This window comes from Bison bison, unplaced genomic scaffold (genome assembly GCF_000754665.1).
Source record: "Bison bison bison isolate TAMUID 2011002044 unplaced genomic scaffold, Bison_UMD1.0 scf7180017864181, whole genome shotgun sequence".
In the NCBI taxonomy this organism is placed as follows: domain Eukaryota; kingdom Metazoa; phylum Chordata; class Mammalia; order Artiodactyla; family Bovidae; genus Bison; species Bison bison.
Window position 1 is genome coordinate 7,970,207 of NW_011494753.1, and position 13,430 is coordinate 7,983,636.

The window sequence follows — 13,430 nt, forward strand, 5'->3', positions numbered from 1 at the left end:
ACCTCAGTAAGCAGCTCCCCAGGGAAGGGCTGCTGACGGAGCCCTGCTCTCTCCCTCCCCCCGAGACCTCTTTCCCCACCTCCTGCAGTCCTGAGATGCTGCAGGAGCCCTGGGCACCAATAGAAGGGCAGAGAGGAGGGCCAGTGCTTAGTCCACCAGGAGACCCAGGATGCCCACCTGCCTGCCCACCAGCCTGCTGCCAGGAGCTCACATTTCAGGGTACTCCTCTGTGTTAGGGCACAGTCACCAAAAGGCCTCTGGGAATCCAAATGTGCTCCTGGATAAAGGAAAGTCTACACACCCTGACCCTCACAGACACCAAGCATGCCCCTGTAACACAAGCACTAGACTGGGAGTCTACTGGGTTGGCTGATAACCCCGGTGCTGTGTGACTTTAGGCAAGTTCCCATACCTCTCTGGGTCTTGGTTTCCTTGTCTGTTAAGGAGGGGAAGAAGACTTGCAATGCAGGGGACACGGGTTTGATCCCTGGTCAGGACCCCACATGCCACAGGGCAACTAAGCCTGCAGTGGGCAACTAGGAGCCTGCACGCTCTGGTGCCCTCATGCCACTACTGGAGAGTCCATGTGCTGCAAGGAAAAATCCCGCATGCGACCCGCATGCCGCAGTGAGGACCCTGCATGCCACGACTAAGACCCGACACGGCCAAATAAATAAATATTTTTTTAAAAGAACGGTGAGACACAAGACTATTTCAGACAGTACAGAGATGGGCATCTGCTCTGTGTTTATTTTCATGTGTGTGTTCTCATGCGTATGTGTGTGTTTGTGTGTGCTTAGCACATCAGACCCCTGATTTCACAAATATTGCTTAGGAGAAGGCAGTGAGCCAGTTTAAAGAAAAATGTTCAGTAAATGAGAAGAAAACCTGGCATCTGAGTATGACAAAGTCCTAATGGAAGTTGACAAGTGCCTGCGGTCCCAGGCCAGAGGGTCTCTGAGGCCCTTCCCTCTCCAAGAAGCGGTGGGTTCAGACCCCCAGGCCCCCTAGAACGAGAAACACACAGACCAGGCCCTGGTTTCCACCTTGTCCTCATCAGCACCAAGATACACCATCACCAGGAGCGGCAGGAGAAGTTGCTATGAAGTAAGTGGGGTGGTCCTTCCTGGCCACAGGCCCCCATATGACCTCAGAGGACACAGACAGTGTCCACACACATGACCCCTGGTGTGATTCAGGCCAGATGAGGCCAGGGCACAGGACTGACCCAGACTGAAGGCAGATGTGGCCGGAGTCTTAACAGAGATGGCTCAGGCTGGGCCTGGCGTGTCCGGGGGGTCAGCAGCCACACCTCCCTTAGAGGCTAGGGGGAGGTTCTGAGCTCCCCTGGGCAGGCGAATAAGCTCTTCCACCTGTGCTGCCCAGGGGAGAGCCGCCTGTCCCACAGCCCCAATGTCTCTGTCCTCCAAGTGGCCGGGTATGAATCACAGGGATTTACAGCCCAGCCTCGAGTGGGATTTATGGGTCTGTCTCAAGCCCGGCCAGCGGGGAGTGGCCGCCCGTCAGTCCCCCATTGCAGCTGATTGATGAGGATGTTTCCTGCCAAGAAAAATCCCCTCTGTGGCAGGCAGCCGAGAGAAAGGCTTCCAGGCCCAGGGGCCAGCCCCTCACCCCATACCTGTCCCCAGTCTGGTCCCCTCTCCTGCGCTTACAGCTCACACCTTCCCACGATCCCCCCAGCCCCACACCCTGACAGCCTAACAGTAGGTGCACCCAAGGGCCCCAGCTTCCAGGCCAGCATTCCACCTTCCCAGACCTGCCACTTGCTCATCCCTGGGAACAGTGTGCTTTGAACAAATCCATCCCAGGTCTCGAGGCTGGACATGCCAAATTCAAGAATGAATTTCTGAAGGAATCCAGAACACACACACACACACACACACACACACACACACACACTTCACAGATGAAGAACCAGAAGTCCAGAGAGGGACGGGCCTTGCCCAGAGTCACACAGCAGCACAATGGTGTAGCTGAGACCTGAGCCCACAAGACCCTGGATAGTCAAGTCAGTGTCTGATCCCAGCTGATTGTCCTATAGCCTCAGGGATAGTTTTCACCTCCAGATAAGGGCTCCTCTTCTCCAGAGAATTCACAGCCCTGAGTTTGAATTCCTGTTCTATCACTTTGTATCTGAGAGTCACCATTTCTCTGTGCCTGCTTCCTCACCTGAAAAGTGAGGCTCAAAAATAGTCCTGACCTCTTGGGGTCATCATGAGGTTCAAGTGCTACAATATAGGTGAAGTCCCAGGGCAGAGCTGGATTCCTGGCAGTGCTTGATAGGTGTTGGAAATTGTCCTCCTTCATCTCTGACATCTCAAAAGGCCCCCTGCTCCCTGATTTGTTAGGGGGTGGGGGTAGGGCAGTTTAGGGCAGGTGGAGCAGGAGGAAAAGGAGAGGATATATGTAGGGCTACAGAACAGGAGTGAGACTCTTTCCTGCTAAAGGAAATCCTGGAAGGCTGCCTGGAAGAGGTGACATCAAGCAGAGGATGCAGAGCTCTACCTCTCTTGCTCTGAGGCTATCTGGGGACTTCCTGAACACCACAGGGCTAAGGGGAAGTACCCTGCCCTGAAAGCCAATCCCAGCCCTAGACCAGCCCCAGCACAAGCTGCTTCCTTGAGTGATCTTGGGGCAAGTCCCTCTCCTCTGTAGGCACCTGCAAAACAGGGCCAGGCAGGACCAGACCACACTCTCTAGAAGGCATCTTCCAGTTCTGACCTTTAGACAAGCCCATCCAGACCCATCCCATGCAGTACCCAAATCTTGCCACTGGGTGGCAGCAGGGAGCAAAGCCAGAATCTGGCCTCCCCGTGGCTGCTGCTGACCAGTCCCTCCCCGCAGAACCAGATGTTCTTTGCTTCCCCACGCCCTCAGCTGACTCTCCCGCGAACCAGAGCTGAGGGATCACCCGCATCCAGACATGCGCTGCAGAGCAGCCTGCATTCTCAACTTCTCAGATGAGAAAACTGAGGCCAGAAGAGGGAAGGATCTGTTCAAGGTCACACATCACACACGGCTGAGCCAGGTCTCTAACCCTTTTTCCCAGCCCCCGGTCCCTAGCAGAAGCCATGTGAAGGGAGAACTGGAGTCAGAGAGGCTTGGGCTGGAATCCTGGTGCCCCCACCCCTAGCTGTGCATTATCACGAGACAGGCTCCCCACGCTGTCTGATCCTCAGCCTATGTAGATGCGTGGTGCCTGGCAAGAACTGAACACACGAAGCTACTTCTTTGTTTCCAGTATATTTGACACCCCACGAGAGCAGACACGTGTCTATCTGACTCACCTTGGCGTCCCCAGAGCCTGGCATGGGGAGGATGTTCAGAGAATAATAGCTGCCCAGAGGCTCTCTCCCTCCTGGCCCTGTCTGGCACTTAGTATAAGGGTTTCCCCCTCCTCAAGTCCCTTCTACCCTCTGGGAGATAGCCCTTTCCCTTCCCCCTCCCCTTGGCAGCCCACACCCACCCAGGCCCTGAAGCGATGGCCCCTGGCCCCCCACCTTTTCTCCCCATGTCTCTCAGCCCCCGCTGTTCTCTGTCCCTGCCTCTCCTTCAGTCCCTCTCTCCTGCTGAGTCCCCGCTCTGCACCATACTCTGTGTTTACAAGAAAACCATGACAGTTTTTTATTTCTCTCTTTTGTCTCCCGTCCTCCCCTGAAGGGAAACGTGCTTCCACTCTCCCAGGAAAAAATGAAGGCTCCAGAAGAGAAACCGCAAACAAAGGATAGTAGGCCCCATGGGTGCCCCCCAGCCCCACCCATGGGCCACATGCACACACGCCTATCCAATCCTCCTCTTATGCGGGGCTCCAAGAACGGCTCTGTTATTTTGGGGGTAATTGAAAGTGTCGATCTTTATTCTAGAGGATAAACTAGGCAGAGAGACTTGTGGAGCAAGAGGCAGAGAGAAGAGAGCGGAGGGAGGCAGAAAGACAGAGGGGAGAAGAGCCAGATGGAAGAACGTGGACTCCACAAGGAGAGAGGAGAAGCCGGAAGGAACAGGTCGGCAGCAGATTCTGCCTCCAGCGAACTTGGAGAGGCAGCATCTGACCCCTCCGGAAAGCCAGGGGCATTTGTCCATCAACTGGCTTCCCGTCCCCACCCCGGCCAAGGACTAGGAACAGGAGGGGTGGGGGCAGGGAGAAGGGGTCTGACTTGTCTTGGTCAGTGAGGGCTCACCAACCAGGTGACTGGAGGGCTGAGAGCCAGGCAGCGGCTCCTCAGCCTCCCACCCTGGGCTGGGAATCACGCCCCATGCCATCCTGAGCCCAGAGACCCTCCTGAGCTCCCTGCCTGCAGCCCACCCCACCCAATCTGCACCTGGGCATGTTGAGTGGCGGGGAGAGGGGGGTTCTCACGGTGTATCTGCTCTGATTCTCCGGGGCAGTGGGCTGTGAGGAAGCCTGGGGGCAGGTGAGTACGTGCGTGAGATAAGGAGGTGCTTGGAGAGAGCAGGGTGTGGGACGGTAAGCGTGCATGTGTCTAGTGTGTGTGTGTCTGTGTGTTTGAGTGGGTTTGGTGTCGGGGCATGTGTGCAAAGTAGGGTGTGTGGTCTGAGCATGTGCGTGCATGCGTGTGCACGTGTGAGCAGTGCTGTAAGGAGCGTCTGTGCCTTGTCCCCACGCATGTGTGGGTGAAGGACAAGTGTGTGCACACAACCCCTACCTGTGAGCCTGTGAGCGGTGTGGCAGAGTGTTCCCACGAGCAGGGCCCCTCTTTGACTCCTGGCCCAGGGCCACCATCCCCCCAGCTCCTGGGAGCCAGAGTAACCTCTGGCCCTCAGGGTCCCTCCAGCAACAACAGAAGGACGGCCACCTACCCACTCCCCACCAACCTGGTCACGTGACTGCAGTTTCACCACCAAGCCCAGGCAGGGGTGGGCTCCCCCAACCCCCGGAAGAGATGGGCAGAAGCTCTGGTAGGCGTCCTGCCGTGCACATGACCCTCACCTACCTTCCTATATCTGCCCACACCTGGAGAGCACTTTCTCATCCTCCCACCCAGCCACCCTCTGAACTCCTGGAAGGCATGGCTGGGACTCTGAGGCACAGTCAGAGCTTGGCACAGGGCAGGAGCTCAGCAAATGTTTGCTGAATGAATGAATGACTGTGTCTGTGTGATCTGGGACCTAACTACCTGAGGACACAGGCTGAAGTCCTGCAAGGGTCAGACCAGGGCTTCCACCCAGGTCAAGCGTGGCCCCCAAGTTGTTCAGAAGGGGTGCACTCAGCACCCAGACAGGCCTGAGAGGCAATGCCCACTGACCTTCTCCAGGTCATCTACCTGGTCACCACCACAGGGGAGACAAGGCCAAGAGCTGGGGACCGCTTTGTCGAAAGGTTTGGCTCAAGCTAAATGACCCTCTCACTTTGTGGGCTGAGGCACCAGGGAGGCCCCATTTATCTTCTCTGGAGGCCACAGCCCGTTATTGGCGGGGCCATCTCTCTTTCGAACATCTTCATCCCCCTGGGGCTTCCCTAGCAGTCCAATGGTTAAGACTCTGCGTTGCCAATGCAGGGGGCACAGCTTCAATCTCCTGGTCAGGGAACTAGGATCCTACATGCTCCATGGTGCAGCCAAAAAAAGAAGGAAAAAATCTACACGCGCCAAAGATTCATACTGAATCCTCCAGCCTGCTACCCTTGCTTGGGAACCACAAACCAAGGGTTCGTTCTAGCTCTGGGGCGAACACCCAGCCCCGGCCCATCCTTATCTGGTAGCAGCTGGGGCCACTAGACTGAAGGTCTGCCCCAGACCGAGCCCCAGAGGCAAAAACTAACATTTATTCCTAATATAATATAATATATTAAGACTATGTAAGTCCTAAAATAACTCATCCCAAACTGAGCCCTGACTCTGCTTACCAAACCCGATCACACTCTGAGTCCTGCCCCTGTAACACATTGAGCCCTGACCCTGATCACATACTGAGCCCTGATCCTGGTCACACACTGAGCCGTGACCTTGGTCATGAACTGAGCCTGGACCTTTATTTAGAGACAGGCCATTATTTTGTCATCTGGCCAAAGCTATTTCCCTGGCTCTGGGCCTCAGTTTTCTTCTTTTTTCTAATGGAGAGCCTTGGGATAAACTGATCATTAAATCAGAAAAGCCCTGCTCAGAGGTTGGCCTGTAGTTTCCCCGACCTGGTGACACTGGAGAGCATCAGCCACTGCCACCTGCCAGTCCCCACCCCCAACCAACACATTCAGCCCAAGCATCACTAATTTTTGCAGCCACCATGATAAATGGCATTGTCGGCAAAACGACGTCTTTCTAATCTGCTGCAAGACAGATGGGTCCCCGAGCTCACTGGCTGTCTCTCGAGCCTGCCCAGACCAGACTTGTGGAGGAGTCGGGAGGACAGGACAGACACAGTACCCGAGGCCTGCATGCCGGGGAGGGAAGGGGAGGACATTTCAGGTCCAGAGTCAGGAATGACCCCAGTGGGGTTTTCTACAAGCCTCCCTTTTAAAATATTCAGTTGTTTGTTTCTTTTTAATATTCCAAAGATAGTCTCTACTCCTTTCTACCTAAAGTTAGTTCTTCAATACCATTTTCATTTTCAGTTAAAACTTGAATATTGGACTTCCCTGGTGGATCAATGGTAAAGAATCCTCCTGCCAAAGCAGGAGACGCAGGTTCGATCCCTGGTACAGGAAGATCCTACATGCTGCAGAGCAACTAAGCCCGTGCACCACAACTACTAAGCCAGTCCTCTAGGGTCCAAGAACCACAACTACTGAGCCCACGTGCCGTGACTAATGAGCCCACGTGCCCTAGAGCCCGTGCTCCACAGCAGTAGAAGCCACCGCAGCGAGAAGCCCGTGCAGCGTGAGAGTAGCCCCCACTCACGGCAGCTAGAGACAAGAGCCCATGCAGCAACAAAGACCCAGCACAGCCAAAAGTGAATAGTAACGTTTAAAAATAAAGATAAAACTTGAATATTGCTCAAATTCACAGGGATGAACCATCAGACACTGGTTCCTAGTGGCCCCTTGCTCCTGCCTCCCTCTGCTTCAGGGACAGTGGCTGCAGAGGAACATGCCTCTGCCTGAACCATCAGGTCTGGGGCAGATTCAGCCTCCCCTCGTCCTTACCTAAGGCCCCCACCTCCCTCCACAGATCCTGCTGCCCTTTCCTCACTTTCAGGGGCTGCAGAGCAGCAGGGGCAGTACTCCCCACATCTCCTGTGGCCAGGGGAGCTAGGAGAGGGGCTTGTCCCAGGGGTGAGGGCAAGCAGAACAGAGAATCTGGATACCAAGAATTAAGGAAGGACAAACACCAGCCCCCAAGACCCCAGCCTCCTCAGAGACCAGCAGGAGAGGGGGCACCAGGCAATTCAAAAGCAGCCAAGCCAGAAGGGGTGGGGGCTCTGGGCACTGCCTGGACTCATGAGTGAGGCAACACTGCCCCCTACTGGTCAGTTTACAGCTCTCTCTCCTCTCCTCTGCCACCAGACACTAGAGGGCTAAGCGGTTGGGGTGGGGACACAGAGGTGACTCTCCAAAGATAGCATGTGACATACAGACCCTCCCCACAGCAGCTTTCCGTCCCCCCTACGCTGATCCTTAGCCTCCAGGCTCTGCCCGTCTTGCCCAACCTGCTCTCACTGCCCAAGGAATTCTGAAAAGACCACATCTCCTCCAGCCCCATCACCCTGAGGACAAACCCCAAGTCCCCTTCAAGCTGCCCACCATCTGGTCTCATTACAGGCCAGCCTCCAAGAGCCCAGGTGCCCGCCCTCTGCGCCTGCCCTGGTTCCCTGCTCTTGTACCCTTTGGTCCCACCCGCGTGCCATCCTCTTCATCTTTACCTCCACCAAGAATACCCTCCATGCTACTCACTGTCTCTGCTCATTCCTGGGGTTCCTCCCCCAGGGAAACTTCCCTCCCCCATCCCCAACCCGCACGGCCCCTCCTTCCTGGGCTCACATCCACTCACCCTGCTCCTCACTCCGCTCTCAGATGCGGGTCACCATCAGGGATCAGAATCAAACAGTTCAGGAGCTGGAGGGAAACTGGCCATTCTCTAGGTGCCTCCTCCCCGCTCACCAAGGCCCAGTGAGGTGTGGGAGCTGCACAAGGCCAGACAGCACACTAGGGGCAGATGCGGGGCTGGAACTCAGCTCCCCGGAGCCTCTACCCGGGGCTCCTTGAAGGACACAGAGCTGCCTCTCCTGGTGAGCCACAGCAGAACATCTCCTGGACAAGGACCCCTCCCACACCTCCCAGCATCCCCAGCTCCTCACCCAGGGCAGGGCCCAAAGAGAGCAGCTGTGTTTGCAAAACCAAGGAATAAATAAATGAAAATATTTATCTAACGCCTTCTTTGTGCTGGACACAGCAGGCACCAGCTCTGCTACTTAAAATCTGGGTAAGTTGCTCAATTCGGTATAGAAAAAATAACTTCTGGGGACAGGGTGGGGGGAGGAGTGCACCAGGAGGGGCCTCAGTCACGAATGTCGACGATCAGCGGGCATAGGTGGGGCGAGTGCTTGATGCCCATGGTGAAAGCAGGCGGGCGGGGCTTGTGTGCCCTGACCTGCTGGACATTGTGGGAGCCGGGGCCAGGCCGAGGTGTGTGGTCCACCGGGTAGCCAAAGCGTTTGGCCATGCTATAGACAGGGCTGCGGTTCTGATAGACGGACGGCTCTGGCCGGGTGTGTGCGGCCGGTCCGGGGCCTCTTGACATATTCTTGTAGAACCAGTTCTTGTCCAAGGGGGCCAAGCTATAGCAAGGAGCAGCTTTGTTGGCCGGGAGGTTGGGCCCCAGCAGGAGTGGCATCTGGTACCGGTTGGGGCCCGGATTGGGGTCCATCACTCGGTATGGGCACCGGAAGCCAAAGGAGTACCCAGGAGCCCTGCGTTCCCCAGGCAGGTGGGTCTTCTCCAGGTGGTAATGGCAGGGGGCCGGGGTGGGGCTCAGACCTGAATGTAGGTGAATGAAGGGAAGGGGTCTCAGGGCCGAAACCAGGCTGAATCTCCTGGTGACCAACTAACGAGTCTAGGGAGAGGGAAAGGTCTTGGTGAGCCTGGTGTGACTTTACTATAACCATCTTAGCATCAGGCGGGAACATCACCTCCCTGCATGAGGCTCTGGGACGAGGGTGGGTAGGGACTTCGCCGTCCTGGCATCAGGATTATGACACTGTCTTCATAATATAAAAACCCCGAGCATCATCAGAACGTCACCCTTGGCTGTCATTGACCCCATGACAGCACCAAGAAAACGTGCTGGAATCACTAGTCTGCGAGCTCATTAGCATAACACAAGCCCTGTGATATTTTTACCGTATCACCCTGCAACATACATGGAACATTGGCCTTCAGACATTAAGTACTGTGACCCAGACACGGTGACATGGGTGTCTTGAAGTGACCTTGCAGGGAGGTGCCAGCATCTGCAGACACACCTGGCGAAGGGAGTCATGACCCCTTTGCTCCTGCTTGTGTCCTAAGCCGTGGACCCCCCACCCCTCCAAACCTCCCACCCCCCCAACCTCCCACCCCCGACCTCCCTCTTCCGGCCCATCTTACGCAGGTTAGAGATGTGCTCTGCCATGGGAACCTGAGGACAGCTGGCCATCCCAAACCGAGTTATCTTAGGATCCAAGAAATAGCAAGGCCCGGGGCTACGTATGTCCATGATCCCTGCAAGGCAGCCAAGGAAAGAGCCGGTCACCCCAGAGGCTGCCCCAGGGTGAGTCTGGCCTCTGTCTCCAGGCAAGATCCCCCTCCCCCAGAAAAGGACCGAGGGCGCCTTCCTAATGCCTTGGGCTCTTGGGGATTTGGGGAGCCTTTATTTCCTCATCTGTAAAATGGATCTTTTAACACATGACCTAACATTCTCTAGAACTTGTTCAGAGGAACAGATAAAGTAACAGCTGCCAGGGACTGGTGCCAAGGGGACAATAACAGGCGTGTGTGTGTGTGTGTGTGTGTAAGTCGCTTCAGTGGTGTCCAACTCTTGGCGACCCCATGGACTGTAGCCTTCCAGGCTTCTCTGTCCATGGGATTCTCCAGGCAAAAATACTGAAGTGGGCTGCCATACCCTCCTCCAGGGAATCTTCCCAACCCAGGGATCGAACCCATGTCTCCTGAGGCTCCTGCATTGCAGGTAGAATCTTTGCTGCTGAGCCACCAGGAAAGCCCATGGTGGCTATTATTAGTATGAAGAAAGGACGCAGCCCCAAAAAGGGGGGGCTCCCCTGCTGAGAAGGGTATGTTACCCCAGCGAGGTGCCTGGATCTCAGATCCCCAGCCACCCTCTCACCAGCTGTGGCCATCAGCCCCAGCTCTTCGCCAGCCCTTGGGTCCCTGCCTTCCAGGGGGTTCTAAGCCTCCTGGGAGGCCCTGAGTCCACCACACCACCCCCTTCCCTCCACCCCATCCCCCAGTTATTCCTTCTTTGGCAAGTGAGACCACAGCAGTCAAAGCTGAAGGGTGCCAGCCAAAGACCAGTCAGAAAGGAGACCCTGCCAGCTGGATGCAACAGGTCACTTCACAGCTCCCTCAGGAGGGCCAGCTGGGAGGTGCCTTCAGAGGGACGGGTAACTTGGCCCCCTGCTGACTTCCTTCTGGACCTAGCAGGCCACCTGGGTGTCCCACTCAGGGCAGGCCTGGGCTCCCAGGGGCCTGTGGCTACAGGTAATGACTCCTCCCCTCTCACACCGCCCCAAACATCCAATAGTAATAATCCTACGCCCGCAGGGACAACGGGTGTGGCAAGCACTCACGCTTCTCCGAGTGCCGGGCATGCAGGGTATAGGCCGGCTCCTGGAACATGGAGACGTCATGGTCTATGTAGCCCGTGCAGGATGGCCGGAGGTACTTGGCAGGCCCCGGACCTGTGAGCACGGAGAGAGAAGCCCTCAGCCTGGGCCTGCGAGATCAGAGGCAGGGAAAGCCCTGAATACAGTGTGCTTAAGACCACTGCAGGAACTTCCCTGGTGGTCCAGTGGCTAAGACTCTGCGCGCCCAATGCAGGGGGCCTGGGTTCAATCCCTGGTCAGGGAGCTAGATCCTGCATACGGCAACCAAGAGTTCACATGCAACGACTAAATATCTCACGTGCCGCAACTAAGACCTGATGCAGCCAAATAAATTAGTATTAAAAAAAAAAGAACACTGGGGTCTTTGCTCCTGCTAATGTCTCACTGCCACAGATCCCACTATTGAGACGCTTCCTTTGGGGAAAGCCAATGTTCCTAGATAAAATGCAATTTCTCTTGGACAGGCAATACATAATAAAAAAAGTAATACAGTTACAAGTAACTGAGAACTTATTCTGTGCCGAGCACTATACTAAGCATTTTCTACGGGTTATCTCAGTTAAGCCTCTCAAGAGGCTTAGAAATAGCAATTCACACAAAGTCACACAAGCTGGTACTGTGAAAATTCTAAGACAGCAGCCAACAGAGCCCAAACATTTAATCACATACTAAACAACCCCAAGTACAGCAACAGTCAGTCATCAACAATGTAGTAAGAATTCATTTGTCTGCTTTCGGTTGAGAGTAAGATTCAGGGGAAGTGAGGAAAGCTAATATGGACTAAAGATGCCGCTGAATCCCTAGTCTTTTTCCAAAACTGACCTCACTTCAAACCCCTTCCCACCCAAATTCCCAGCAACCCTCCCCAAATTCCCAGCAGTTAATTCTGCTTGTGGAGTTTAGCTTAGAAGTGCAGATCTTCTGTGGTTTTGAGAAGAGCCTGAAGGGGTTTTGCAGGAGGCAGGGCTGCAAGGTTAGCACAACTTCAGCCTCTCTTCAGAGAGAGGAATGAGCCCAAGTCCAGGTCAGGGGCCGGCTCTCACCTTTGAGCATCGCCAGGACCACAGGGGTCTGCTTTATCTCGTGCCCTGAGGACACTGGCACCTTTTTCTCTGGCTGCTGCCCATAGAACACAGGGTTCTTGACACCCTTGGGCAGTTTCATGTCTGGGGCCAAGCAGGGAGCAAGAGCAGCTACTGAAAGATGTGGAGCACCAGGCGAGGAGCTGGGCCTGGGTGAGACCTGTTCCGGGCACCCCTGCCCAAGCCCCTGTGTCCACTCTCTCTCCCCGATGCCACAGGCGGCGTGAGGGCTGAGAAGCAAAGCAGTCCTCCTACTTCAGCAGCTGAGGCTGTCTGGGGTGCAGCCAGCTGCAGGGCCCCGCAGGCAGGAGCGAAGGATGACCTCACTGCAGAACTTGGACTGTGAAACCCAGAGTGTTTATTTCCTCCAGTTGCCGTGGCGCCTGGACTGTGGTGTAGAAATTCTATGCTGGCAGTTCAGCTGTGGAACCCTGAGAACTCAACCCCACTGTCCCTGTTCCCAACCTGGCTAAGTAGCCTGAGGGGCCCCAGGACCCTGGATCAGGAAGCAGAAAGGGAGAGTGGAGTGACAGATCCAGCTGTTAACTCCGGGTTTGTTGTTATTCAGTCGCTCAGTCCTGTCTGACTCTTTGCAACCCCATGGACTGCAGCACACAGGCTTCCCTGTCCTTCACCGTCTCCCGGAGCTTGCTCAAACTCATGTCCATCAAGTCGGTGATGCCATGCAACCATCTCATCCTCTGTCATCCCCTTGTCCTCTTGCCCTCTATCTTTCCCAGCATCAGGGTCTTTTCCAATGAGTCAGCTCTTCACGCCAGATAGCCAAAATATTGGAGCTTCAGCTTCAGCATCAGTCCTTCCAATGAATACTCAGGGTTGATTTCCTTTAGGACGGACTGGTTTGATCTCCTTGCAATCCAAGGGACTCTCACTCCTGCTGGGTGCCCTGGAGGTGGTGAAAGAGTGGACAGGTCATGGGTGAAGGATTCTTGCTACCTGCACAGCCCCCTGGAGTGGTCGTCTACTCTCCGCCCCTCCCACCTATCCCCCAGATTCTGGACATGTCCCACCCCCTTCTATCGCAGTCTATTTTCTTCTCAGCAAAGTATCAAGCCAATTACTTTACAGTAAGGTGTGACTGTCTGATAACTTCTCAGATTCCTATCCCAGGGATGGTGTCTTTAGAGATCTGTGTCTAGGAATATTTGGCTGCTGCTGACATCTCGGGCAGGGGATGGGTGCAAATGAGGATGGAGGCTGGGGCTGAGGCCTCAAGAAGCTGCTTCCTGGGGCTTCCCTGGTGGCTCAGCGATAAAGAATCCGCCTGCCAACTCAGGAGATGCGGGTTTGATCCCTGGTCCGGGAAGATGCCACACACCTCAAAGCAACTGAGCCCATGCACCACAACTACTGAGCCTGTACTCTAGAGCGTGGGAACTACAACGATTGAGCCCACGTGCCGCAGCTACTGAAGCCCATGCACCCCAGAGCCTGTGCTGCATGACAAGAGAAGCCACCACAACGAGAAGCCCGCGCACTGCAACTACAGAGTAATCCCCCCACGCTGCAACTAGAGAAAAGCTCGCGTGCTTC

The 13,430-nt window shown here is 55.3% G+C and overlaps 1 protein-coding gene across 1 annotated transcript; it reads right to left on the minus strand.

The window, feature by feature from the left end:
* Positions 1 to 8,471: 8,471 nt before the first annotated feature.
* On the minus strand, positions 8,472 to 12,084 carry ODF3L1 (outer dense fiber of sperm tails 3-like 1). Its single transcript, XM_010843314.1, has 4 exons — positions 11,838 to 12,084; positions 10,759 to 10,869; positions 9,560 to 9,673; positions 8,472 to 8,950 (listed from the first exon to the last, which is right to left on the minus strand). The coding sequence occupies exons 1-4, from the start codon at positions 11,956 to 11,958 to the stop codon at positions 8,472 to 8,474; spliced, it is 825 nt and encodes a 274-aa protein (XP_010841616.1). The 5' UTR covers positions 11,959 to 12,084.
* Positions 12,085 to 13,430: the final 1,346 nt, after the last annotated feature.

Bases quoted from the DNA above. Each gene is read 5' to 3' on its own strand.
- ODF3L1 (XM_010843314.1), bottom strand. From the start codon at position 11,958: ATGAAACTGCCCAAGGGTGTCAAGAACCCTGTGTTCTATGGGCAGCAG. The intron at 10,870-11,837 runs GTGAGAGCCGGC...CCGTGCTCACAG, and splicing joins GGTCCTGGCGATGCTCAAAG to GTCCGGGGCCTGCCAAGTAC. The intron at 9,674-10,758 runs GTGAGTGCTTGC...GCTGCCTTGCAG, and splicing joins TGCCCGGCACTCGGAGAAGC to GGATCATGGACATACGTAGC.